Genomic DNA, 27,208 nt, shown 5'->3' on the forward strand with positions numbered 1-27,208 from the left:
AATTCCTCAAACTGTGTCCATGTTTTAGCAGAAGCCTTAAAGTTTTGTACCAAAATTGACTGGTATTTGTAGCTATTCATTATTCCCTCCATCCTGATTAAAGCCCCAGTTCCAGATGAAGAAAAACAGCCCCAAAATATGATGCTGCCATCATCATGCTTCACCATGGGGATGGTGTTCTTTTGGGACACAGTAGGACAAGTTTTTGTGTTTCTGCAAATATAAATAATCTGCTGCCAGTATGCTATTGAGCATGTCTGAGGCAGACACGAGGCAGACACGTTATTCTGCATTTGGATTTGTCCGGCATGTCTTACGCTGCATTTGAAACAGGACAGACCTCTCAAATGCACAGATCCTGCCCAAACCTGCTGTCTGTCCAAAAGGGAACGCAGGGATAGTGACTGGGATGGTGGCGGGGAAGGAGACGGTGACGAGGAAGGTGACTGGGAAGGTAACGGAGACGGTGACAGGGTGGATGGAGACGGGGGATGGAGACGGAGGATTGTGGCAGGGAAGGTGACGGGATGGTGACGGGATGGTGACGGGAAAGGTGGAGGGGAAGGTGACAGGGACGGTGACCAGGATAGTGACCGGGATAGTGACCGGGATAATATGGGCAGGTTACGGGGACGGTGACTGGGAAGGGGACGGTGATGGGGACGGGGACAGTGACAGGGATAGTGACCGGGATAATACGGCCAGGTGACAGTGACTGGGAAGGGGACGGGGATGTGGACGAGGATAGTGACCGGGATAATACGGTGACGGGGAAGGTGACTGGGAAGGTGACGGGGATGGTAATGAGGACGGTGACGTGGATAATACGGCCACCGTAGCAATATCACACACAATAAATAACACGGTATGTCGTGGCATGTGTTATCAGGCAGTTATTAATGAATGTAACTAAGGTTTCTCTCCTTTCTTTTAACTAAGGTGCTGTGAGAAGACCATGGAGGTCATGAGGAGTTCTCAGGAGGTTCTCTTGACCATAGTGGAGGTGAGGGGGGTGGGGCTGTCAGGTCATCCACAGAATCTGGAAACCTGGAATAGTTCAGCCCTAACGTGTGTGCGTGTGTTTGATTTGTAGGTGTTGTTGTACGATCCTTTGTTCGATTGGACGATGAACCCACTTAAGGCCTTCTATCTGCAGCAGCAGGACGAGCAGGCCGAGCTAAACGCCACCTTCAACCCCACACCTGGAGGAGAGGAACCCGAAACCCACCGCAAACCCAGGTTTAACACTCAGACTCTACTAAATGTTTATTAATTATGATTTTATACAGCTTAACTATAGAAAGTGCTTTACAGGGCAGTTTTAACAGATCAGATATGCTGGGATAAACAAACTACGTTTCAAATAAAGCTAGAAAGTTAGGAATTGTGTAGAGGTCTGGGGAAAACTCATTATATGTGTCTGTGGAAGAAATCTGGTAAACAGCCAACAAGGATTTTTCAAAAAAGTCTGGTTTCAGACACAATCTGGGTTCTCTGCCTATATCACTCTGACACCACTACATTTCACTGAGATATTTTATTTAGTTAACTTTCCAACCTCATGGAGGTGTTTGAGTTAGAACAGCAGAAGACCACATCGGGTTCCAGTTCCTGTCAGCCAAGTACAGGAATCTGAGGCTACAGTGGGCACAGACTCAGACTCTGCCTCAATGTTCGGCATGTTCTGCGATCTGAGATGCTTTTCTGCTTACCACCATTGTTTATTTGTGTTCACGAGTGTTTATTTGAGCTACCGTAGCTTTCCTGTCCCTTTGAACCAGTTTGGCCATTCTCACGTCAATAAGGCATTTTTGACAACAGAACTGCTGGAACTCACTTGGATGTTTTTTTTGTTTTTCGCACCATTCTGTGTAAACTCTAGAGACTTTGCATGAGAGAGAGAAAGAGAGAAAGTCCCAGGAGATCAGCAATAATGCACTGAGTATTGTAATGAGTATGAGCAATGAGTATTCTGAAATACTCAAACCAGCCCATCTGGCACCAACAACCAAGTCTTTGAGATCACATTTTTCCCTCTGTTCTGATGTTAGACGTGAACATTACCTTGAGCCGAGAACTTCTTTTCTAAAAAAATGAATTGACTTCAGTTAAGGTTTGATTTCAGTGAGATTTAGGTGGTTTTCACACTGGGCGTGTGTGTTTGCTGCGGTACGAATCCGAGGTTGATTGTTCGAACCCCGCCATCCCGCCGTTGTGGAGAACACAGCATAGCTCGCCATATTTTTGGGGTTTTTTAAAAATTATTTTGGTGCTTTTATGCGCAGTAGTCGAGCTCTTCTGTGTCCCACGAAATCCTCTGCCACTCATGGTTACTTTACTTCCTACACAAGTGCGGACCCGAATACGAGTTGGGTTCATTATGGCTCAGTTCTAGTGCAACCGAACTGCGACCACTTCCTATAGTTAGTATCGGGTTCGGTCCACATGACAGTTTTCACATTAGCAATTTTTCATGCGAAGCGTGCTCAGTTTCAGACTACACTGCCAGTGTGAAAGCCCCCTAAGTTAATCAACCCCAAAGGGCTTGTCTATATGGACCCTACATTTACAGAGCCTACGTCGACAATGTTTTGCGTTGTGGTTAATTAGTTTAATCTCACGCGTGTTGCTGTTTTCCGTGTCAGCAGCGACAGTCAGAGCTTCAACAAGGTGGCGGAGCGCGTGCTGCTGCGGCTGCAGGAGAAACTCAAAGGTGTGGAGGAGGGAACGGTGCTCAGCGTCGGCGGCCAAGTCAACCTCCTCATCCAGCAGGCCATGGATCCTAAAAACCTGAGCCGCCTCTTCCCCGGCTGGCAGGCATGGGTTTGAAACACACACCTGCTCTTGAGTTGTTTCATTATCTTGTATATGCAATTAATCACGTTCATGCTTTGCAAAATGAGCAAAAGTTACTCCTGTACTGTATCTAATTCCATCAGGGATTTCTTGGAAAAGATTCTTTGCACTATCGGATACAGTGATACAGTTGTTTACTACAGCTGAGTGCAAAAGTTTGTGTACCCTTGAATGGACAGGACCCTTGTGGTCCTGTCCCCCCCCCACAAATGAATTATAATCGTATATTTCTGACAACCCTTGATTTGCTTTTATACATAGGCCTATATATTTATGTATTGATCATTTGATGTTGTGAGATGTTCAGAGCTGCTTAATCGGATTGAGCAGGGCCTCATTAGTACTTTATCGACCCACGTTTTAACAGTGTTATAGTAGTTAAATCACATCAGGAGTTAGATGCTTCTTTTAAGAGTACACATTGTGAAATATCAGATGCAATCACGTTTATCAAAAAAAAGTTCAAAATGTTCTTTTCCCATCAGACCGTAATTTCACAATCCCAAAATGTGAAATGCCACAAGATGCGACAAATGATTGTTTTATAGTTCTGTTGTATTACAGGCTGGAAAATGAAGTAATAAATGCAATTAAATATCAGGTTCTTTTGATTCCACAAGCATTGTTGACACGCTGCGTGTCCAGGGGTACGAGATTAGCCATGTTTCATTGAGAAATAACATGACACTGGCTGTGTTTCCATCCAAGTCGCGAATTTAACTTTTTTGTTTGTACCTTTGAGATTAAAGCACCGTTTCCATCCACGTGTTCAAGAGAACAAAACCATCACGTTCGGGGAAACGATCTATCCAAACATACTTCTCGCTCTCCGCCATTTTTACTCTTCTGAGCCCAGTTATCCAGTCACACGATTTGTTCACACAAAGTCACATGAGGAATTTATCCAATAAATGTGTTTCCATCATAGTTTTGTGCGCATGTCTTCTTATCGAGTAAAAAAAATTATCCGCCTCAATTGAGCGCACAAGTTTTTTTTTGTTGTTGGTTTTTTTGGAGATCTGTGTGGTCAGTCATGCTTGGATAAGAGTACTACTCTGACAAGAGTAGCTTAATTAATCCAGTAACACTTTGCAGTATTGTTCTGTAGTTAATATCTAATAATGTGTGTAAAGCAGGAATGAATGAATGAATATTAGGATACTCTGTTGTGCTATTTATAGACATTTGGATAAGATAAGATATAACTTTATTAATCCCCCGTAGGGGAAATTTAGGTCAACATAGCAGCACGAAGGAATATAAAAGAACAGAACAGATTCCGTATTGTAGAAGTATTCACATACTATTTACACTATATAATCAATAATAATTATTTGCAACCAGATAATGTCTCAGATATAATCAGGCTTAAATCTGTCAGTCTGGTGCTGTGGTGTTGTGGAGCCTGAGGGCTGATGGCACAAATGACACAAATGAGTCCGGATGTCCGGAGGATACGGTGAGGATAAGGATGTAAAGCTGCTCAGTCTGGCGGTGTTGCTGTTGCCTTTTTTATCAGCATTGTTGGGGTGAAGAGACCGAGTCCTCACACAGAGTTAAATGTAAAACCCAGATCGGGTCATTTATGTAATTGGGTCGAAAATAGAACGGAACACACTTTGGGTTCATTGTCGTGCAATACAAAACTTGGTTCATATTGACCCTTGTTTCTGGGGTTTTCTATTCACGATTATTCATGATCCAGACAGTGTTATTTGAAAAGATAGTGTATTTATTTTACTTTTCTGAGAGATGTATTTAGTCCTTACATTTAGGACTTGCATTTATTACAATATCCAGCTAAAGACCAATGTAGATGACATGTGGAAACTACTAAGCAAAGAACAAGTCAATAGATTTCGTTCAGTAGAGCACCGTTTTTGACCTCATGAAGATGTTTCACCGTTGAGGTCCTCTATGATGATGGAAAATCCCCACCATTTTATCAGTGTGTAACTTATACAAGTGGGATGCCACTTGATCATGATGATGAGACTGATCTGACACCAGGGTCCAGAATGTAACCATCTATACTGTAGGTATTTTTGTTGTTGTTACAGACCTTCCCCTTTGTTTAGAGATGTTTATGGTGCACTTTTACTTACTGTATATGGAGTCCTTTCCAAATGTACATGGTTGTCCTTTGGTTGGTTGTAAGTACACTCTAAGGCAAAAGGTTTGTGGACATCTGACCTGCTTTTTGAACATCCCATTCCAGATGTAGTCCCCCTTTGCTGATATAATAAACTCTACACTTCTGGGAAGGCTTTCCACTAGATTTTGTAGCATGGCTGTGGGGATTTGTTTTCATTCAGCCACAAGAACAGTGGTGAGGTCAGGCGTTGATGTTTGACGAGGAGGTCTGGCGCAAAGTCGGCGTTCCAGTTCGTCCCGAAGGTGTTCGGTGGAGTTGAGGTCCGTGCTCTATGAAGGACACTCGAGTTCTACCATATCAACCTTGGCAAAACATGCATGGACTTCATGGTGTGCACAGGGGCGCTGTCATGCTGGACAGGTTCAGCCCAGTTAGTTCAGTGATGGGAATCTGTAATGGGACATCTTATACAATTGTGTGCCTCCAACTTTGTTTCAACAGTTTTGAGAAGGTCCACATACGGGTGTGATGGTCAGGTGTCCACAAATAGTATAGTCTATATAGCTGCATCGTTAACCTGAGGAAGCATGCTATAGTTAACCTTTGTCCTCTCAAGCCCCTCAGTAGTCTTAGCACTGAGCTTGTGGGTGCCTGTTTTATTTATATATAATTTTTTGGACAAACTTATGCCATGTGTTAAATCTGAAAACACATTGGCTCAAGTGTGAAGTAACGTATTTAAGGACCCAAATGCTTGCTCAAACTGTTAATTACCCAAAGAGTAACCAACTCTAAGTTTGTTTTAATTATCTGTGAATAAGGTATTACTAAAATGAAGCAGTTAATAATTCACTGTCTTTCACAAGATCTGTTTGTTTTTAAACATACTCTTTAGGAAATTTTAGATCGAAATTTTAGATCAACTTTTCATCATCGTCATCATTATTATTATTTTCCTGACACTTTTGAATGTGTGATTCCCTCCGGACACCAGCAGGTGGCTCCACAACAAGCACCATTTTGCACAAACATGTTTATCACAGACCTTTTTTTTTTTTTTTTTTTTAAACATTTTATTTTTAACATGGTATTCATGGTGTTTCATGCACTTACATTCAGTCTAGTAACCTCAAACTGTACAGCTGGTTGAATTTGAGTGAAGCCTATAGAATCATATTGTGGGGTTCACACAAGCGACGAAGAGCTTGAATTACATTTTTTGAAATGGAAGTAGTTACTATAAAATATGTTTACTTATTTAGTTGGGAAATGGTAGGTTAAGGGTTAAAAATGCTGCTTAAACGTTTCTACAAGTCTCTCACTATCATCATAATCATGTAATTTATAAAAAAGAAACAAACCGATGTCTCTCACTGAAGTTTATCATTTCAGACTTTTGGGGGGGCAGATTTCTCCATCTGCGGATTAATAAAGTATTATCTTATCTTAAATTAGCTCCGCCTCCAGCCAGAATAGGGCTGCTCGGCTCCACCTAATTTCCTTAAAAGGCAACTAAATCTCATACTCTCATCTTCTGGATGAATAAATATTCTTTCATGTTTGTTAATTGTGAAAAGAAAATATTCTAATTCTGCTCACTCTCTTTTACTGTTGGTTAGAATATTATTGTATTGTTTTTCATGTGTCCTACTATAGATATGAGTAGTGTACTATACTGTAGTTACTTGGCACAATTTTATTTGGGAAGATCTGCTTCTCTGCTTAGATATTATTTATTCATAAATAGGGATGTTAATTGACGGTTAATTTTTTGTTTGTTTTGGCCAAAATGCCCCTTTCAGAGTTTAGTACGGACCATTTCAAAAATTTGTCACGCCTACAGATATTGTTTACAGCTGAATGAAAGCTACTTTTCAATAATGCGGCTCTTAACAAAGGATTAATAAAAACCAGCTTTTGTAGAGTATATATCTGTTAGGACTAATTGAGGGCTGGTCTGGATTTTTAAGCTCATCCTTCTTCCTCTCTGCTCCTGGCTGTGTTACACCTACAGAAAAAAACGGTAGCCACTTTACCAGAATGATGATAGGTTTTCTGCTACACTTAAAAAGGATTCTTCAATTAGCATCCCTAAAGAACAAAGAAGTTTGGTTCGGCACTTAAAAGTCTTTGTAGAAACCTGCAACAGAGGGTTTCCCTTTCAGAAAAGGTTTCAGTTAAAATTGTTTTTGAAAGTAAGAATTAGGGACGCATCGAGACAGGTAGTGGTGTTGGATATCGGGCTACTAATGTGCTCGTTTACTCGTCCTTGTAAAAATGCACCAATACCTAATAATACTATGCGCTTTAAGCTTGGTGTAGCCCGACCAGCCATAACATTAGTTATCTTGTTACAGTGGCATTTGTCAAGGAGTGGGGTACTGTATATTAGACAGCAAGTGAACAGTCAGGTCTTGAAGTTGATGTGTTAGAAGCAGGAAAAATGGGTAAGTGTAAGGATCTAAGCGACTTTGTCAAGGACATAATCGTGATTGCTAGACAAGCATCTCCAAAAAGGCAGGTCTTGTGAGGTGTCCCTGGTATGCAGTGGTTTGTACCAACCAAAATGGTCCAAGGAAGCACAACCGGTGAACCGGTGACACGCCACCATCTAGACTTTGCTTGGCAGTCTCTGTGCGATTCACGGCACCTTGTGCATATTTTTTGGACCGTGCTCATTTATTGTGCTCTGCACACTCAGATGGGCTCAGATTCTCACAATTGCTCTTAAGGATACTGTTTAAACACTAACATCTTACACATAAAACTAAGCATGAGATCACACGGTAGCAACCAACACCAACAGAGTTTAATAAAATGTTCTATGAGGCCTCTCATTGCTTATATACTCAGTAGGTTACTCATCCCCACCGCAAACATCAACCATCCAAGGAACCCATTTTTTCCCCCAAAGACCCATGTTTACCACTTAAAACAAAAACGCCTAGAACTAGCTACAACACCGCGAAAAGAATCGATAATAAAAGAGTCATGCAATATCTGAAATAAATCACTGAGGGTGTTTTTGATTGTTCAGAAGCATCAGCACCATATATACAACCTTTTATTTAATTCGAATTTTGAGTAGAAAAAAAACCATTCATAAAGATTATATTTGAATTCCTCTCATTTTGCACTGTACAGTGTTTGCATATAATATTTGCACAGCTTCTAGTACAATCACAATCAAGTACTCATAGAATTTAAAAAAAAAAGGTGATTTTTCATAACCTTTCATTTTGAGCTCTTCTGCATGTGCTATTGTACACCAGCTAATAAAAAAAAAGTGTGCCATTCATATTTAATTTACTATCTCAGTAGCATCATCATTAACGTATTAACAATGAAGTGTCCTTCTAGTGCATTTAAATAGTAACGAAGCCTTCATGTCGGCTTCTTTGGCATCAGTTCATCTTGTATTTATTTCATTTTACCTCTGCGCTGATGCAACCGGCTGTCATTTCTGATAAAGTATGTACTGGATTTTGTGATTTATAATCACAAAAATATTTTTTGTTGAAATATTTTGAGTTTTACCTACAGTCAACTAAAAATCTATTAATTATTATTTAATAATCATTGATTAAAACTGAGATGAACTGATTTCCTGTTAAATCCCTGCATGAAATTTAAACATTTAAGAATACAACGTTCACACACCACTTCCTTCGTTGTGACGTCCTGTGTTTCATTCGTTAATCTTCAGTAAGCGCTTTCACATCCTGGGCGGGGTCGCGGTGGGTCCGGAGCTGATCCCGGGAACACACCCTGGATGTATAGGATGCCATGTCCATCGCAGGACTCCATACATGCACTTACTCACTTCTTGGTACAATTTAGAGTCTCTAATCCACTCACCGGCATGTTTTTTTTCTGGGAGATGGAACAAAACCAATACAGACTTGGGGAGAAATGTAAACTCCACACAGACAGTAAGTCGAGCTCATGATAGAACCGATGAGCCTGGAGGTGTGAGGTAGTAACGCTACAACCACCTCGGTTTCATTCAATTGATAACTCACATACACTCCTAATCAACAGTCAATGGGAACATATTAGTGGAAAATTATGTGATCTTTTACATTAATGTTTGATAAATAACAATAATAAGAAGAAAACACCTCTTTGGTGGAAAGAACCCCAAACCCATGCTACCTTCAGTAGTTGTATTCGCTTCAGACAAGGTTTGTGCTCTTATGAGTCTTCTAATAAACAATTTAATCTTCTAATGCTAAACAGTCGACCATGATTTCAGTCAGAAGAGTGTCCTCCACTCTCGTCCCCAGCCCGCAGCCTGACCGGTCCTATTTTTCGGGCTGAGTTTTTAGGCCCAGCATCATTTGATGCGATTGCGTACTAGCGAGGACTCATCTGTGATTTCTCCGTCCCGCCGACGACACCGGCACGGCACGACGATCAGAGCCAGGAGGATGAGTAGTACCAGGGCACACAGTGCCATCAGGGTGTAGGCCGCAACCCACATTAAAGGTTCCTGCAGTCGAAGGCCGTCTGCACAGCCCGACGCCACACTGTCAGCCAGGAATGGTCCACTTATCTCTGCCACGGTAATGCCGTTACTTTCTTTGGGAAGAGGGTTAAAAAGTAAGTAAAAAAATGCATGTGTTAGCTGGTTACACCCTAGAGTTTTTTTTTCTTGTAGCCAGTAATTAAATTTGTTAAACCTGGCAACACATTTCCATGATTAGCATAGTACTATTAGCTGTAACGTCTGTTTGTTCATCTGTTGGAGGATTTGTTACAGATTCTGCTGTATTTCTCAGTCCAGCATGCAGGGGTCAGGACAATATTGGAAGTAGGTAAATTAATGCAACAATGCAAACAAGAATTTGGAATGTTCTAATGAACATTAGTGCTTGTGACTATTCAGGAGTGGACAAAAAGCCCGGGTGCCTGAGACAAGAAGATTAGGTCCAGACTATTTGTCACCAGTAGGACCAGGAGGCTAGTAAGCTTTTTTTTTCCTTCTCTTGTTCAACAACCAGAGAAGGGAAAAAATCCCTACTTGTTCTGACTTACACAAAGCAATATTTTTTTTGGTGTGTACACTACTGGTCAAAAGTTTAGACACACTCATTCTTTAACCCCCACACACACATTTTAGAACAATAATAATAAAAAGTCATCAAAACTCTGGAATAACACAAATTGAACTATGAGAATTATGTTGCGATAAAAAAAATCCTAAATAAATAAAAATAATTTAATATTTTAGTCTCTTCTGATATACTATACATATACTATAGTAGGAATTTATATTCCCATTTGTGTCTGTATTAATGCACTTGGATAAGTAGCTTCTGCTAACTACCATTTTTTTTTTTAGCCAAGTCAATTAGGTTTCCGAGCAACCAAAACAGGCTTGAGCAGCACACTGAGCCTTTGACTTGTCCAGTGGTTCTAAGAGATGGATTTATGATTTCTCCACCGTGTGGAGTAGTATTAAAAACCCAATGCAACTTTATCTCCGCTACTAGTCACTATTTTTGAGAGTAATTTTTATAAACCTGGCTGTGCAATTGAAACAGAACACTTATTAGTGCCTAGAAAATAACATGCGAGCGACAGGAACGGAACGTCCTTACCGGCGCAAGCGCTCACGGCGAAACCGACCCGCTTGTAGGCGCGGTCGAAAGCCACATAGAAGCCTTCCATGACTGTTGCGCCGATCACCAGGCCGTTCGTGGAGGAGGAGATGCCAAATCGGAAGCAGTTCAGTGTGCCGTCCATGTCCGCGACCAGTTGGATGTAGAGCTGCAGACAGACAATGATCTCCGTGAGACTAGGACAACATTCAATCTTTTCAAACCTCAATAACCACAACGCACATTAAGTACCACATACCCGTGGACATTACAATAAGCTAGGACTACATGAACAAGGTTTAATCTGTACTTTGTGCTCTCGACATGTTCTGCAATGCTTTTTCAGTTTTGTGCCATATTTAAAAAAAAAAGATTGGTTATATTTAAAACAGGCCAAATTAGTCAGCACTTTTGTGACCCAATCACAGAAGTTACAAACAATCACACAGATAAGTTAATAAAGTATTATCTTATAAGGTTAAAGAACAAAGACTGCTCTTTATACAGCTTTATCCAGGACTGTTTTCTACCTCGTTAGTTAGGTTTGTATAAAAGTGTCTGACAGTGTAATATGTTTATTTATTTCTTTGTTTCATTTTTTATTATTATTTATTTTTAAAGCAGCAAGTCAAGATGAGGTTATACTCGAATGCTTTACTTCTTCAGCCTTCATAAAACTGATCATCCAAATATCAAAATCATAAACCAATGTACAAGTCGTATTTATTTAGTCTCTGGTGCAGTTTAATCATCATCATCTGTTCCGCAATGAAACATAACTGACTTTTTAGTCCTCCTGCACTACAGAGGTACTTAAGCTTTAGAGCATATGGCGCTTCACAGACTGGTGTTTAAAACATGAGAGGATTCTTTCAGTCCTCCACTTATCCACAATAGAGGTTTGCCAGTGCTTGGCACAGCAGTGCTGTCTTTTAAATCATCTACCACACAGCCCATTTAGCTCGGTTAATCTTTATGGTAGAGCTGTAAATGATTAATCTTGATCTTTCAGTCGCATGCCGTCTGGCGTCCAATAAAAAACAAACGAACAAACCAAAACCCATTAAACGGATCTTACGTGGCTTTTGAAAAAGCTACACGTCCAATACTGCTAGCACACCTTAGGACAAATGAAAGCAAATATGTTCTTGACTAAATAGTACTGATGAGGATATATTTCAGTCTGGTTTTCAGAAGAATCATAGTACAGAATTAGTGCTGATTAACTGATCTACCGCATGCCTCAGATTGTGGAGATGTTTCTGTCTTGTTGGATTAGTGCAGCATTTGACAGTACTGACCATGAGATTTTTTACAAGCATGAAAACACGTTTGCGTTAGACAAACAGGGTTAGATCTTATTTGATCATTAACAGATTTTCAGCATAACTGGAATTCTTCAGATCCTGAAAAATTACAATATGGTGTGCCTCTAGGTTCTGTTATAGGTCCCCTATATTCTCCTTATATATCCAGACCCTTTTGGAATGTTTGGAAACATAATATTGGCTTTTGTTATATATTTGTCAGAGCAACCTAATTCAAAGGGTACAGAAACATTTCTGCAGCATTGAAGGTCCCAATGAGCACAGTGGCCTCCATCATCCGTAAATGGAAGAAGTTTGGAACCAGCAGGACTCTTCCTAGAGCTGGCCGCCCGGCCAAACTGAGCGATCGGGGGAGAAGGGCCTTAGTCAGGGAGACGACCAAAAACCCGATGGTCACGCTGACAGAGCTCCAGCGTGTCTCTATGGAGAGAGGAGAACCTTCCAGAAGAACAACCATCTCTGCAGCACTCCACCAATCAGGCCTGTATGGTAGCGTGGCCAGATGGAAGCCACTCCTCAGTAAGACAGCCCGCCTGGAGTTTGCCAAAAGGCACCTGAAGGACTCTCAGACAAGACAAGACTCTCAAGACAAAGACTGAACTTTTTGGCCTGAATGGCAACCGTCATGTCTGGAGGAAACCAGGCACCACTCATCACCTGGCCAATACCATCCCTACAGTGAAGCATGGTGGTGGAAGCATCATGCTGTGGGGATGTTTTTCAGCAGCAGGAACTGGGAGACTAGTCAGGATCAAGGGAAAGATGAATGCAGTAATGTACAGAGACATCCTTAATGAAAACCTGCTCCAGAGAGCTCTGGACCTCAGACTGGGGCGAAGGTTCATCTTCCAACAGGACAATGACCCTAAGCACACAGCCAAGATAACAAAGGAGTGGCTACAGGACAACTCTGTGAATGTCCTTGAGTGTCCCAGCCAGAGCCCAGACTTGAACCCGATTGAACATCACTGGAGAGATCTGAAAATGGCTGTGCACCGATGCTCCCCATCCAACCTGATGAAGCTTGAGAGGTCCTGCAACGAAGAATGGGAGAAACTGCCCAAAAATAGGTGTGCCAAGCTTGTAGCATCATACTCAAAAAGACTTGAGGCTGTAATTGGTGCCAAAGGTGCTTCAACAAAGTATTGAGCAAAGGCTGTGAATACTTATGTACATGTGCTTTTTTTGTTTTTTATTTTTAATAAATTTGCAAAGATTTCAAACAAACTTCTTTCACATTGTCATTATGGGGTATTGTTTGTAGAATTTTGAGGAAAATAATTAATTTAATCAATTTTGTAATAAGGCTATAACATAACAAAATGTGGAAAAAGTGAAGCGCTGTGAATACTTTCTGGATGCGCTGTAAGTCAAGATTCACGTTACTGAGTCTTATAATTTTAACATTAATTTTAATACGGAGTTCAATTTTAAGCAATTTCTGTACGAACGTTTTTCTAGACTAACTGGATTTTCATACATATTACTTGTGTAAATGCTCCTGTGAACAATTTACAAATAAATTTGTTCATACTCTGCTTGAATGACGCTCAATGTTCAGGTAAGGTAATTACTAAGTACTAAAGATGCTTGCCATGAAGGGGTTGAATAATTTTGAGACTGGAGAAATCATTATAAGTTGCATTTTCAGTTGAATTTGGGGAAACCACTTGAAGCATCGTTGTAACTATTTCAATTGCTTTTGTTTGATTTGTTTATTGCAAACAGCTGAAAGTCTGTACATTTTGACAATAAACCTGATTTGCAATGGGGGTTGAATAATTTTGATTGCAACTGCAGCTAACTACAGTACAACACAATGGTTAACAACAAACAAACATTAAAAGTGACCATGTAATTACATCTCCCCCAGCAGATGCAAGCAGTCATAAAAGACCAACATTAAAGTACCTGGCTAACACCAGCAAGTTACACTATATGACTAAAAGCATGTGAACACCTGACCATCACACCCATATGTGCCCTTTCCAAAACTATGGGCATTAGTGAGGTCAGGCACTGATGTTGGACGAGGAGGCCTGGGGTGCAGTCGGCATTCCAGTTCATTCCAAAGGTGTTCAGTGGAGTTGCGGTCAGGATGTGGGCCACACCAGTTCTTCCACACCAATCTTCACAAACCATGTCTTTATTGAGCTCGGTTTGTGCACAGGGGCATTGTCATGCTGGAACAGGTTTGGGCTTCTTAGTTCCAGTCAAGGGAAATTGTAATGCTAGATCATACAAAGACATCCTATATAATTCCAACTTTGTAGCAAGAGTTTGGAGAAGATCCACAGATGGGTGTGATGGTCAATTGTCCACTAACATTTGGCCATTTGGTGTAGCTGCTTCACAACTGGGCAACAGCTACAAATTCCCCAAAAGCAAGCCATCAGCCTTGGTATCTCAGACTTAATTTTGTTGAAACAAAGACAAAAATGTTTGTTAACAATAACAAATTCATCTTTGTGCACTAACTTTGTAAATTATGCCATTACACAATGAAATAAATTAAGAAATTTCACGTTATGTGCTCTACTGCATGTTGCAAGAGGCAAGGCGAGAAGATGCCATCTGGCATATCAAATCTACAGTGACCATTTTGTGATAAAATGTTTCACCCTCGAGGAAAAACTGCTTGCTCAGTGTTGGTCTTGTTTGACTAATATAATACTAGCTAGCTAGCAGTAGTACACCTGATGACACCACACCAAAGTCACAAAAATAGCCATGTGATTTTGTTTAGCCAGCACACATGGAAGAAATATAAAGGCTACAGTAAGCCTGTAAGTGCAATATGGTAAAGCGATATGGTGTTCCATTTCAGAAAGTATTAAAATGTAGGAACTTTTTTTGCATTTGTGTTTTGGAAACTTAAAAATAATATATTGGGGAAGTTTGATGATAGAAACGGTTCTGTTTGACTTCAATAAAATTGCTGTAGTTTTCAACTAACTCTACAGTCCCAAAAGTTTCAGATTTAGTTTTATATATATATATATAATATAATAATGCCTTTGACAAAAGAAGAACGTATTGAAATCATTGAAAAATCAGCTGGATCTGGAAACTGTTGCAAGGATGCGATGGACTTTTAAAGGAAACATCGCGAGCGCATCACACACGACACTGTTGCCAAACTTATTAACAAATTCCCAAAGATCGGAAGTGCTATGGACCAACCGAGTCCACGAGCATCCACGGACGAAGGCACAACCAACGTGGTGCTGTCAAACATGGTCTCCTACGTATGGAGACTTTTAGGACACCCTGTAGACAAAAACTAGCGATAACCATAGCCCAAAAATATGACTCAACTTATATTTTTGTCAAAAGTCTAAGACTAAAACTAAATCCAAATCAGCTGTTCAAATTAACACTGTGACTGATAGCTAGCTAATTAGCAAACAACTAAAGTATCTTACCTGTAGAGCAAGAAGAAAGAAAAAAAAAAAACAATTCCACATCACTAGAACCCCTTTTCATTTAGGAAAGTTTGGACTCATTTAAAGCTCACGTTGCTACACAGTTACACTGTTTTAGTGTAAAAGCATGTAAATAATATAGGCTAAAATAAAAATATAATCAATAATCAAGGCTGGGGGTAATTATCTCAACAAATAATTTTTAAAAGGTCTGAGCAGTTTCCCCAAACCATACCCACAGTCCTGCCGTGGTGTTATCTGCCAGTTAATATTGTCTCTACGGAAAATGTAAAGCTGTAAGCTGATACTGCGGCAAAAATGGTAAGGGTTATCATACAGAGAATTTTTGTAGCATGCCAGCACGACTCTGACCTGTGGGAGAATTGTGAGACGAAATGACTGGCTAGTGTTGGTTGCTCTGAGGTAGATTGAGATTTTCGGGAAGAATCCCCACGGTGACTCTCCTTTCATCCAGCAAGCCAACTTGGTCCCAGAGAAGAAACCGGAAGAGAAGTCCTGGATCTGGAGCAGAAAAGCAGAGGGCTCGTGTTCTATACTTTGAAGACAGCAATGCTTTTGATGCATTTCAGAAACACAACCCTGGAAGTGGTGGCTTCAGACTGATTCAGAGTCCAGAAAAGTAAAACAGATGAATTGTTCACATATCAGTATTCAGTATGCTAGCACATAGCTATTTGACTAATTATCTGCTTATAAACTAGCTTATGTTTCTCAGGTTGGGTTCAGAACAGAAAAGTTTAGCGCTAACCTTATAGAACACTGACGTTAGCATACAGGTTCTGTAGCTAAATGTTTTAAGTACCATATTATAATCTTCTGATAATTAGGATAACAGATCATGACAGGTTGAAGGCATTGATTTTATTTTTTGATCACAGACTTGTGTCTCACGGTGTCTAAAATATTATTATATTGTTATATTTGCTATATAAAGTGTTTCCCATAGAGTAAGTACTGTATAGCATAGCAGTAACAGTGGCAGGCAGAATTCTGCCAACATTTACTAGTGAGTGCTCCGTAAAAGCACGCTGTTTCCCACCGTTACATAAACAACGGCGTATACAACAGTATAAATTACCTAGTAATCTGAAGCCACAAAATTCAGTATTCTAAGCAATTTCTGTATTGAATACACCACTAACAAGCTGGCCTTAGTAGTCATTAAACATTTTACATTTAGACTAACTGCTGTGCATTGTGGGATTTTATATCGTATCCCAAATAGTCCACTATATGGTAAACAAACAACAAATTCAGACCTGGAATTGATTCTCAACAGGAAATGCAGCTCAGTGGTAACTGTAAAATCAGAATTAGCCATTCAAAGGGTAGCTGGGCATTTTAAAGTAAGTTTTTGGGGTTTTTTTTAGAAGAATAAAAAACCATTAGCAACACATGGAATTGATGCTTGAATACAGCCTTATGCTCTTTCACATAGGCTTTTGAGACTGGAACACCAATTTTCAAGACCTGTATTTTGGGAGAAGAAAAAAAAAAAGCTTTTCAAACACCAATAATGACTAAACCGCTAAGAAAAATAACCATGGCCATACCATTGACATTTGTGTGATGGCCTCCACGACAGCATCAAACACTTTCACAGGAAGCCGTAGTAACGTTGTCCCGCTGTCCACAATGGCTTTATCTGAATTATACTGAAAACAAAACGCATATAGAAATTTGTCGAGGCCTGTAGCAGACAAAAGCCACTTTCTCTTGTCTCAGGCTTTCATAAACAGACAAAGTTCTCACATCTACACAACAGGAAATTCAATGCTGAGTTGTTGTTTTTCTATCTGTAGCCTTGGAGAGAACAATGTTAGCCAAACCTTTCATAAGTATTTCCAAGCAAAATGCATTTGTGTTTTTATAAAGGTCACAATCTGTTTCTCCCTCATTTTTTCATAATGGATAGCTGGATTTGTTCAGGCACAAAGCTAGTAAGGGAAAAAAAAAATAGAGAAAGGGAAAAAATATGCATATTTTATAGCAGTGGTCACAAAACCTCTTCCATGAGATCAGCATTCCTGCAGGTTTTAAATCGAACACACCTGGTTTATTTGATCAAGAACTTCAGCCAATGATTAGATGGTCAGGTGGGTACGATTATGGTTGGAGCTAAAGTCTTCAGTATGGTAGACCTCCAGGAACAGGGTCAGTGACCAGTGTTTTACTGTATGTACTGTAAAAGTAAATGAAGTCAGATACCTCCCTGCAGTCCAGGTTTAGATTCTTGCCTCCAACTTCCAGTTTCAAGACCTCCACTTGGTAGTACCACTCTTGTACGATGGGCGTATACCACATTGAGCCGCGGTACAGTGTTGGTTCAAGTCCTCCCATGATCTTAAACATGTGAGAAAATAAAACAAATATAACAATAAGAAAGATTTATTACAGAGGTTGTTATGATTTAATCTTGCTTTTTTAAAACAAATCCTATGAGTGTTGTATCAGCTGGGGTATGAAAATCAAAATCTGCCTGGGCCACATCAGCATTTTTGTGAGCCCTTCAAGGACCATAATGCAAGACTGTTCATTTCGTTCAACATATTTTCATGTATTCTATCAATTGAATAACCAATAACATATGCTCTGTAAATAGAATAGGACATTTCTAGGAAAAAGAACGGCTTACAGAAACTATTCGACTCTATAATGTCTACTACAGTATATTAGATTTGAAATGAAATAATGAATATGAGCTCAAAATAGAGCTTTAAAGTGTGGGAAGTAAAGGAAGGTCATGATCCAAAGCATACCACCTCATCTTGCTGTGTCTGCATGCAATGAAACTGGTTCCCTTTTATTTGTTGTTGATGTGAATGCTAAGAAAAGCAGCAGGATGAATTCTGAAGTGTATAGGGCTATACACAATACGCTATATACTCTTTGTATGGCGCATCACACTGCAGATGGACAAAAACCCAAAGCAAACTTCAAAAGCAACCCAAGCCTTTTTTAAGGCAAATAAGTGGAATATTTTGCAATGGCCAAGTCAATCACCTGACCTGAATCCAATTAAGCATGATTTCACTTTCTGAAAGCCAAGAACAAGCAGGAACTGAAGACAAGTGCAGTAAAGGCCTTGTAGAGCATCAGCAGGGAAGAACCTGAGACATCTGCTGATGTCTATGGGTTCCAGGCAGTCACTGACTGCAAAGGATTTGCAACAGAGTATTAAAAATGACAAATCAATTTACAATTAAGTTAGTCTAATTCCAAACTAACCACATATTTATAAAAAAAAACAAACAAACAAACAAAAAAAAAAACAGTGCTGTAATTCCTTCACCGTTCACCTCATATTAAAGCTGAAAGTCATGAGCTCATTTTCATTGCTTAATTTCAAGTCCAATATACTGCAGTAGACAACTAAAATAATATTTTTTTTTCAATGTCCAAGTATTTATGGGCCTGACTGTATATATCAAAAAAAATGTTCTCGTGCAAACTGTAAATTGGTGGAATGTTCATGGAACCACAATGAATCGGCCCCAGACGTGTGCGCCACATGCTCCCAGACTAATGATAAGGAAGGTACAGTAAGAGAAAAAGCCGGGTAGACAGCAGTGGGAGAGAGAGCAGTGGGAACAGCAGTTATATAGAGAACAATAAGCAATGAATGAACTGCACTACAGTCACCTCAATTTCGACACCCCACGCAAAACTCCTCTGCTAAAAAAATGTGCACACGACGCATGCCTAAAAGCATTCAGGCAAATCAGAACTCTTTAGGAACAATATTCTCAGGTCAGACGAAAACAAAAATAGAAAACTTTGGCAATAATTTGGCTCATGTTTGGAGAAAGATAGGCTGCGTGTATGATCTCAAGAACACTATACCACTGTGAAGCACGGCGGTGGGAGCATCATGATACAATATGGAGCCGTTTCATCCCTCCAGAGCGTTAATCGTCGATCCCGTTAAAACACAATGCAACTGAATCTGCCACAAGGACCCATTGAAAGCCGTAGAGATTTTCATGTAGCCCGAAAACTTTCCATTAAATGAACAAACAGCACAATATTGCAATGATAACTGATCATTTGATTTGCTCAAAAACTTCAAGAGTGATGAATTATACAGTCACATTGATAGCCACTTCACTGCTGCATTTTTATGAAGTTTTAGGGTAGGATAATAGTGAGAATCGCGGGCCTGTAAGAGTTAAATCCACATTGGATCAAAAGAGGCAAAACCTCAAGAGGTTGTGTTTTCGTTTTGTTCTATATTCCATGATTATCATAGCGAGAAAGAGAGAGATTTCAGTGAGGTGGGAGGGGAAACAAACTAGAGCACACATTCATATCATCCATCTGCTCATCTCAACAGGTGAAACAGCCGCCTCCACTTTAAACACTTCCATATTGCTAACAGACCGTGCGCTCAGCTGGAGGCCCTCTGTAGCTTAATTAGGCACTCACTAACGAGATGCTCTCTCCACTGTGTGTGTGTGTGTCTGTCGTGGAGCTGCAGTAAGGCACATGGGGACTCAGCGAGCTCTCATGTTTCTTTAAGATGCAGCTGGTGAATCTCATCTGCCCTTGAGGGCTTTTATTTTATATGATTTCGGGCAGCAGGATAATTTGATCCTTGTGATAAAATCCAACCCACTCATGGCTTATTAGTGTTCAAACCTGGCCTCAAGGAATCGTGTGTTGTGGTGCTGCTCTACTTACACTACTTCAGGTTGGGATTGTGCAGACTGCTGCCAGCTGTGCCATGCATATCTACTGTATACTATACACATCCCAAAAGTTGTTATTCTTTTTATTTGACAACAATTTGCCTATAGGGAATCTCTGGTGGCTCGGGGGCCCAAGCAGCTAATTCTAGCTAGAAACAGCCCAGTGGGTTGGCACAATGTACGCTCACCGTTCCGACTTTAATAGGAACACCTGTACATTCATGCAGTTATCTAATCAGCCAATCATGTGGCAGCAGTGCAATGCAAAATAAAATCTTCCAGATACAGGTCAACAGCTTCAGTTAATGTTTACATCAAACATCAGATGATGGTACCAGATGGGCTGAAACTGTGTATCTCCTTGGAATTTCACACGCACAAGTCTCTACAGCTTACACAGAATGGTGTGACAGTTCTGTGGGTGGAAACACTGTGTTGATATGAGAAGTCAGATGAAAATGGCCAGATTGGTTTGAGTTGCCAGGAAGGATAACTCAATCGCTCTTTGCAACCGTGGTGAGCAGAAAAGCATCTCAGGATGCACAATACATCAAACCTTGAGGTGGATAGGCTACAACAACAGAAGACCACATCAGGTTCCACTCCAGTCAGCCAAGAACAGGAAGCTGAGGCTATCATGGGCACAGATTCAACCAAACTGCACAGTTGAAGATTAGAAGAAAAGAAAAGAAAAATAAAATCGCCGAGTCATATTATATCAACGAGCAATCCAGTGTAGAAGTTGTGGAAACAGCAAACCGTGGACTCAGAGTTCCAGAATGCGTGACACAATCGTGCTGAGTTACAGCAGAGACTCGGCTTGTTCACTGCGACATTAGTCTGAACGCTGAAGCTTTGGAGCATGATCAGTTCCCTGAATAACAAGACATTCAGGGTGGATTTCTGCCCTTACATCAATAGACTGTCACTGAAGTACCAAAACATGTATAGCTTAGCAGCTGGTTTAATAGTTATCCTTTAGCACTATATAAAATTGTGTAGGAAAAGCACTTTTTTAAATAAAGTACTAAATAAGCTGCCATTCATCATTTCAGTAGCTAAACATTTACCTTCACAGATAGCCAGCTAGCGCAACACTTGTAACCTGGATGAAGTCTTCGAGGGCTCTTTTTATGGATGATGTCATAAGATACAATAAATGTACAGGTTCGGTTAGTTTACAGTGCAATCAGGGGTGGTGGACAAATCAAAAATTCATTAGCTAGCCCAGCAGGCACTTATAGCAGGACAGTTATGTATAGGATGGCTTTAAATATGTACATTTATTTTTACCCACATACCTGTTCGTTTCTGATTTGGAAAAGATCGTCTGTCATTTCAATAAACCCGTCTAGTAAAAACCGTTCTTCAGTCAGGTCACACCACAGTTCATGCATGTCGTGCAGTTGGTGCTGGGATTTGGAATGAGTGTGCATTAAATGCATTAGGTTTACGCATTTTTTTCTGGTTGTTGAACCTACTTGTACACTGAGCAACTATGGATTAAAGTCTGCTTGTCCCGAGCTAGTGATCTGTCCACTGCTGTTAATTCAGATGTGTATTAGAATTCTTAATGCCGGTTTAGCTTGAAATTGTGCCAGGTGTTGACAGCTGCACCAGCTGTTGCACATCAGTGTAAGTACGGCAGCATGTACTTAGCGTGGATGAGCAAAACAGCTAAAACTCACCAAACTCCCATCTGCTGGGTTGGTGGCAGTGCTGGCGGAGATTCCTGCGCCGCACATCTGGAGAGAGAAAACATCTGGGATGCCTGTCTGCTTCACTAGTGAGTCGAAAAAGGGCTCCACAGATGGGTCGGGCTATGAGAAAGAACAGCAGTGATTGGTTTGATTCAACTGTTTACATGTTTTTAGTTATAATTAATTATGTAGTACAACCTAAATGCTAACAAATCTTTGCTAAAATGCTCAAAAAAAAAGGTTTATTTATTATAATAGGCTTTTAACAGAACAACAGTAGTATCTTACAGCTTCACGTTTTATAAAGGTTTATGACACTGTAATGGTGCAGGTTATGAATTTAACATTAAAACATCAGCGACTCCTTATCACAGTTCGTTGACAACGTCATCTCACAGACCAGCCTGCGCTTAAACAAACACGCTCACACACCCATATCCATATCAACATTCCACAACATTCAGAACGACACTTCCGTCATTTGTCTTACCCGAGCTAGTAAAGGGTATGCCAGTCCCAAAATGCCCTGCCAGTTGATGCCAGGGAGGAAGAAGCCGTCTGAGGTTAAGATAGCAGCGATGTTGATCACAATGGTGCCGTTGGGGCCTTGAGGGATCGTGATGAAGTCTGAGCCCAGCTCTCCCTGCCAGTCACCTTGAGTGTATCTGACTGACACGGACTTGCCACTTGGTTTATATGTACGGGAGCTGCGGGGCAGATTATACAGGCTTCAGTTCAGAACTTCTGCTGATCTATTTTGGTATCCTTCACCTGTTGTAAATAGTGCAACCACTGGTTAGGGTTTTAAGGCTAAGGGTGCGTTCACATGCAATGATTAATTAGTCTGTTTAGGCAGGTGAGAACAATGTAATTGGGTGTGGACCTACAGTAGTGTCCGAGTAAGCGGTGTTCTCAAACTGTTTCACACAAACTCTAGCGCGGCTCAATTATAGTGAGAAAATAATTCAAAACAAATATTTGCGTTGGGTTTTAGGCAACATTTTGTTATGTAAATGTGAATTACTAACACACAAACACACAAACACAAACTCACAAACTGAGCCAAGTGCCTTGTGTTAGGGATATTTGGACTGACAAATAGAAAGAAAGAAAGAATAAAAGACAAATGCAATACATATGTGATTTACAGTGGCGTTTGAAAGTTTGTGAAACTTTTAGAATTTTCTGCATAAATATGACCTAAAGCATCATCACATTTTCACAAAAGTTCTAAACCCAATTAAATAAATAAGACAAAAATATTATACTTGGTAATTTATTTACTGAGGAAAATGATCCAACATATCTGTGAGTGGCAAAATGGGCAAAAAACTAAACATTTGGGGTAACTGTTGATCAGTCCTGCACATCGGCTTGGAGGAATTTTAGCACATTCCTCAGTACAGAACAGCGTCAACTCTGGGATGTTTTTGGGTTTCCTCACATGAACTGCTTGCTTCAGGTCCTTCCACAACATTTCTATTGGATTAAGGTCAGGACTTTGACTTGGCCATTCCAAAACATTAACTTTATTCTTCTTTAACCATTCTTTGATAGAATGACTCGTGTGTTTAGGGTCATTGTCTTCCTGCATGACCCACTTTCTCCTGAGATTCAGTTCAAGAACAGATGTCCTGACATTTTCCTTCAGAATTCGCTGGTATACTTCAAAATTCATTGTTCAGTCAATGATGGCGAGTCGTCCTGGCCCAGATACAGTTAAACAGTTAAACAGTTAAACCATGATAGTACCATCACCATGCTTCACAGATGGGATAAGGTTCTTATGCTGGAATACAGTGTTCTCCTTTCTCCAAACATAACGCTTCTCATTTAAACTAAAAATTCTACTGTCCACAAACATTTGTCCAATAGTCTTCTGGCTTGTCCATGTGATCTTTAGCAAACTGCAAAAGGGCTGTTCGTTTTGGAGAGCAGTTGCTTTCTCCTTGCAACCCAGCCACGCACAACATTGTTGTTCAGTGTTCTCCTGATGTTGGACTCATGAACATTAGCCAATGTGAGAGAGGCCTTTAGTTGCTTAGATTTTACCCTGGGTTCTTCGTAACCTTGTGGACTACTGCACATCTTGCAATGGCTATGAATTTCCTCCATTTCTACACAGTCTGTCTGAGTGAATTGGTGGTTGTAACCTTTTGCCATGATACACTTCAAGAATCATGTGTTGTGAAGATCAGACTTCAATAGATCCCTGTTCTTTAATTAAAACAGGGCACTCACTCACACCTGATTATCATCCCATTGATTGAAACAAAAAAAAAATGACTAATTTCACCTTCAAATTAACTGCTAATCCTTGAGGTTTCACATACCTTTGCCACTCACACATATGTAAAATTGGATCATTTTCCAATAAATAAATAATAAACATTTAATAAATAAATGACCAAGTATAATCTTTTTGTCTCATTTGTTTTACAGGTTTCTCTTTATCTACGTTTATGACTGTTTTAGCTCATATTTATGCAGCTACATAGAAAATTCTAAAGGTATCACAAACTTTCAAGCACCACTGTGTATATATAGGCTAATTATTTATTTGCCTCTCCATGCCATTTTTTGTGATTTCTATGCATACTTGACCAAGGTTTGTTTAAGTATGTTTTCAGCCCTACATACACCGGAGCCAATGGTTTTTTTGTTTTGTTTGTTTGTTTTTCATCCATTTACTCATGCGCAGTGTGAAATCAAACTAAACCAATTAGCAAACAAATTAGCTAATTTCATTTTGCTTCTGTTTTGGGTATGAAAGATATACAAGCACCCCAAGAGTGTATTAGAGTGTACATGGGTCAATGTCATGACTAGAAGCATGCTTTGTTTAGAAAAAAAAATCAAAATCCAACATTGACCACTGAAACCATCCGTTTTACTGCCATGATAAAAAGGGAAAGAGCAGTAAATATTCATAAACTCAGAGATGGAAATAGTTTTAGAGGATCCCATTGGTTACCAAGTCTATAACGGATGTTTACGGCTGTTTAGCAATGACTATGCCTATTTTTTAATGTATTACTATTTTTTTTTTTTTTTTTTTACGATATAGTTATATAAAACTCTTGTCCTCAGGACCTGAGTAATTCCTGCCTCTGTTCTGTTGTGGATGGACCCACATGCATACCCTAATGATTAAAAAGAAATTTTGCTCATCCCAACACAGTTTATAGCCAAGTCTCACCCTTGTTTTCTCACCTGGATACTGTAGACTTGTACACAAGAACTGCTGCTGTAAATCATTAAAACTTATTCACAATGAACATCCTTTCAGCACACAGTGCCATTTCCTTTCCTCTTCTACACCTACAGGTATACTGTAAAGAGTTATAATTTGAACAGGATGGGTTCGCATTCGAGTCCGATTCCTCTTCTTCTTGTCACCTTGGAACGTTTTTCCATGCCACTGTCTTCTCTGAATTCCTTGCTAGGAATCTAATTCTACATGCAGGTATCTGCAAAGCTGTTTTGCGACAATGTCTGGTGTCGAAAGCACTATACAAATAAAAATGAACCGAAAACAGAACATGCGGTTTTGTCTCAATATGCTCAAGTATACAGAAGACACACTGCAGAAAACAGTCTTCTACTGCAGTGCCGTCTGATCTTAAGTTGCTAAAGTCATTTTAAAAATAAGTAGATGCTTCTGTTTAGGAAACGTTTACTTGCAGGTAAACACTAAAGTGGGGCAAAACATCCAAAAACTCCGTCCGAGTCTAAAGCAACATTTATCATAATTGTGTTCGTAGATTGCCATGTTTAAATTTAGCTAACATAATCAGCTCATCTCACTAATTAGCGAGAGTGTAGGAGGGTGTGCAAAATAAGACTCGGTTCTTCCCTCCTGCTGATGTCCCACATTTAAACTGGTATTAAACAATTATCTTCCCAGATTATGCTGCGGTGTTGGCGTGTAAAATTCAGGCTGAGCGCCTCTATATACATTCCCTTCCAACATAGTCAATATTCATGATTCAACCCGATGTTAGTTTGGTCTTGAATGTTCAACTTCAGCTCAATATGGTCAATTTCTGAATGTTATGAACTTAATTCCAAGGAGTAAGTTGCACCAGCAGGTTTGATTGTAAGTCAGGGTGTAAAAGTCTGTCCTAAAGCATCCAGAGAGAGTAGTTAGGTTAAAAACGAGTGTGGTATGCACTACATACATTTACAACGTAACTAGTGTGTAGTGTGTAAAGTGATCATAAATCATGGAAACAAATAGAAGAGTGCGGTTATACTGAATATCGACACAGCTGTGACGTGGCCGGTGGTGAATTGTCGTAGCTAATCAAAGTCGTGCTGATATTAAGAATAACCGCATGATCGCGAGTGCGATATTGCTTTTATATGACAGTTCCATAAACAAGAAATGAATGAGTGACATTTCAGTTTTGCTCCGCTAACAGAAATAGATTCCAAAGAAGCCACACTCACTTTATAGTAAGTCAGCTAGCTTGCTAACGTTGATTTGTACATTCCCGGTACAACTGGCTATTGTATTGTATTGTGTGCCATGTCTGCTGATGATGTTGCTAACACTACTGTAGTAACAGTTTGGGACTAGGAAGTGATATACACAGTGAAATGTCCCAGCACGGTTACAGGAAATATAGACACTCTTGGAACGCCGCTTGACCAACCAAATTAGTGGACCAGAACTAGCTGTTGTATAACAGGAAATATTACATGCATAATTGAGGTTTGTCGAATAGGAAAGGTGTTAATGTCCATCTTTTTTTTCCCATTATAACGCATGTACTTCAAGCTAGTTTGATTTTTATAGTTTTTTTGTATAGATTTTTATAGTAGTTTACTGGTTACGATGTTTGCCAGGGTTGGGGGTTCGATTCTCGCATCTGCCCTGCATGCGTGGAGTTTGCATGTACTCCCCGTGCATCAGGGGTTTCCTCTGGGTACTCCGGGTTCCTCCCCCAGTCCAACGACATGCATTGTAGGCTGATTGGAATCTCTAAATTGTCCGTAGTGTGTGAATGGGTGTGCAAGTGTGCATGTGTGATTGTGCCCTGCAATGGATTGGCACCCCCTCCAGTGTGTCCCTTGCCTTGTGTCCTGAGTCCCCAGGGATATGCTCCAGGCTCCCCGTGACCCTGTGTAGGATAAGCGGTCAGGGCCGGTCAATCCATTAGGGGCAAAAACCCACCACTGCACTACCGAATCCCATTAACAGTACCAAGCCACATTTAACGTTCCTCATGTCTTTTGCTTGGTCAAATTGGTTTGTTGGCGCCCCTAGTGCCGATGTAAATAAGCGGCAGTGTGTGCAAGGTTGGGCATCACAGTGTTTTTATTTTTTTTTTATAAAATTAAAAAAGTACATCATACTTATCAGTCATCACTAGAGATGAACCGATGTATCGGCCAATAATCGGTATCGGCTGATAAAGGCAACATTTCATGCTATGGGCCATCGGCCGATAGTTTAAAAACATCCAATGATCAGGGCCGATTATATC

At 40.1% G+C, this 27,208-nt stretch overlaps 2 protein-coding genes across 6 annotated transcripts in view; one reads left to right on the top strand and one right to left on the bottom strand.

Annotated features, from left to right (window-relative positions):
• The window catches only part of atm (ATM serine/threonine kinase), a 66,678-nt gene extending 62,856 nt beyond the window's left edge, over positions 1–3,822 (top strand). For all 4 annotated transcript variants that reach the window (XM_053651060.1, XM_053651061.1, XM_053651063.1 and 1 more), the window contains 3 exons: positions 940–1,003; positions 1,094–1,239; positions 2,646–3,822. In XM_053651060.1, coding sequence (XP_053507035.1) covers positions 940–1,003; positions 1,094–1,239; positions 2,646–2,829 — 394 coding nt within the window. In that variant the 3' untranslated portion in view covers positions 2,830–3,822. The remainder of the gene's footprint in view (positions 1–939; positions 1,004–1,093; positions 1,240–2,645) is intronic.
• A 3,918-nt stretch (positions 3,823–7,740) lies between these two features.
• The window catches only part of bace2 (beta-secretase 2), a 37,870-nt gene continuing 18,402 nt past the window's right edge, over positions 7,741–27,208 (bottom strand). The window contains exons 3-9 of one of the 2 annotated variants that reach the window (XM_053651533.1): positions 22,207–22,423; positions 21,705–21,836; positions 17,537–17,671; positions 16,882–16,983; positions 15,680–15,829; positions 10,555–10,723; positions 7,741–9,532 (exon numbers count right to left, since the gene is read on the bottom strand). In XM_053651533.1, the coding sequence (XP_053507508.1) occupies positions 9,288–9,532; positions 10,555–10,723; positions 15,680–15,829; positions 16,882–16,983; positions 17,537–17,671; positions 21,705–21,836; positions 22,207–22,423 (1,150 nt within the window). In that variant the 3' untranslated portion in view covers positions 7,741–9,287. The remainder of the gene's footprint in view (positions 9,533–10,554; positions 10,724–15,679; positions 15,830–16,881; positions 16,984–17,536; positions 17,672–21,704; positions 21,837–22,206; positions 22,424–27,208) is intronic. The other variant, XM_053651534.1, reaches the window with a different exon arrangement.

This window comes from Ictalurus furcatus, chromosome 20 (genome assembly GCF_023375685.1).
Source record: "Ictalurus furcatus strain D&B chromosome 20, Billie_1.0, whole genome shotgun sequence".
In the NCBI taxonomy this organism is placed as follows: Eukaryota; Metazoa; Chordata; class Actinopteri; order Siluriformes; family Ictaluridae; genus Ictalurus; species Ictalurus furcatus.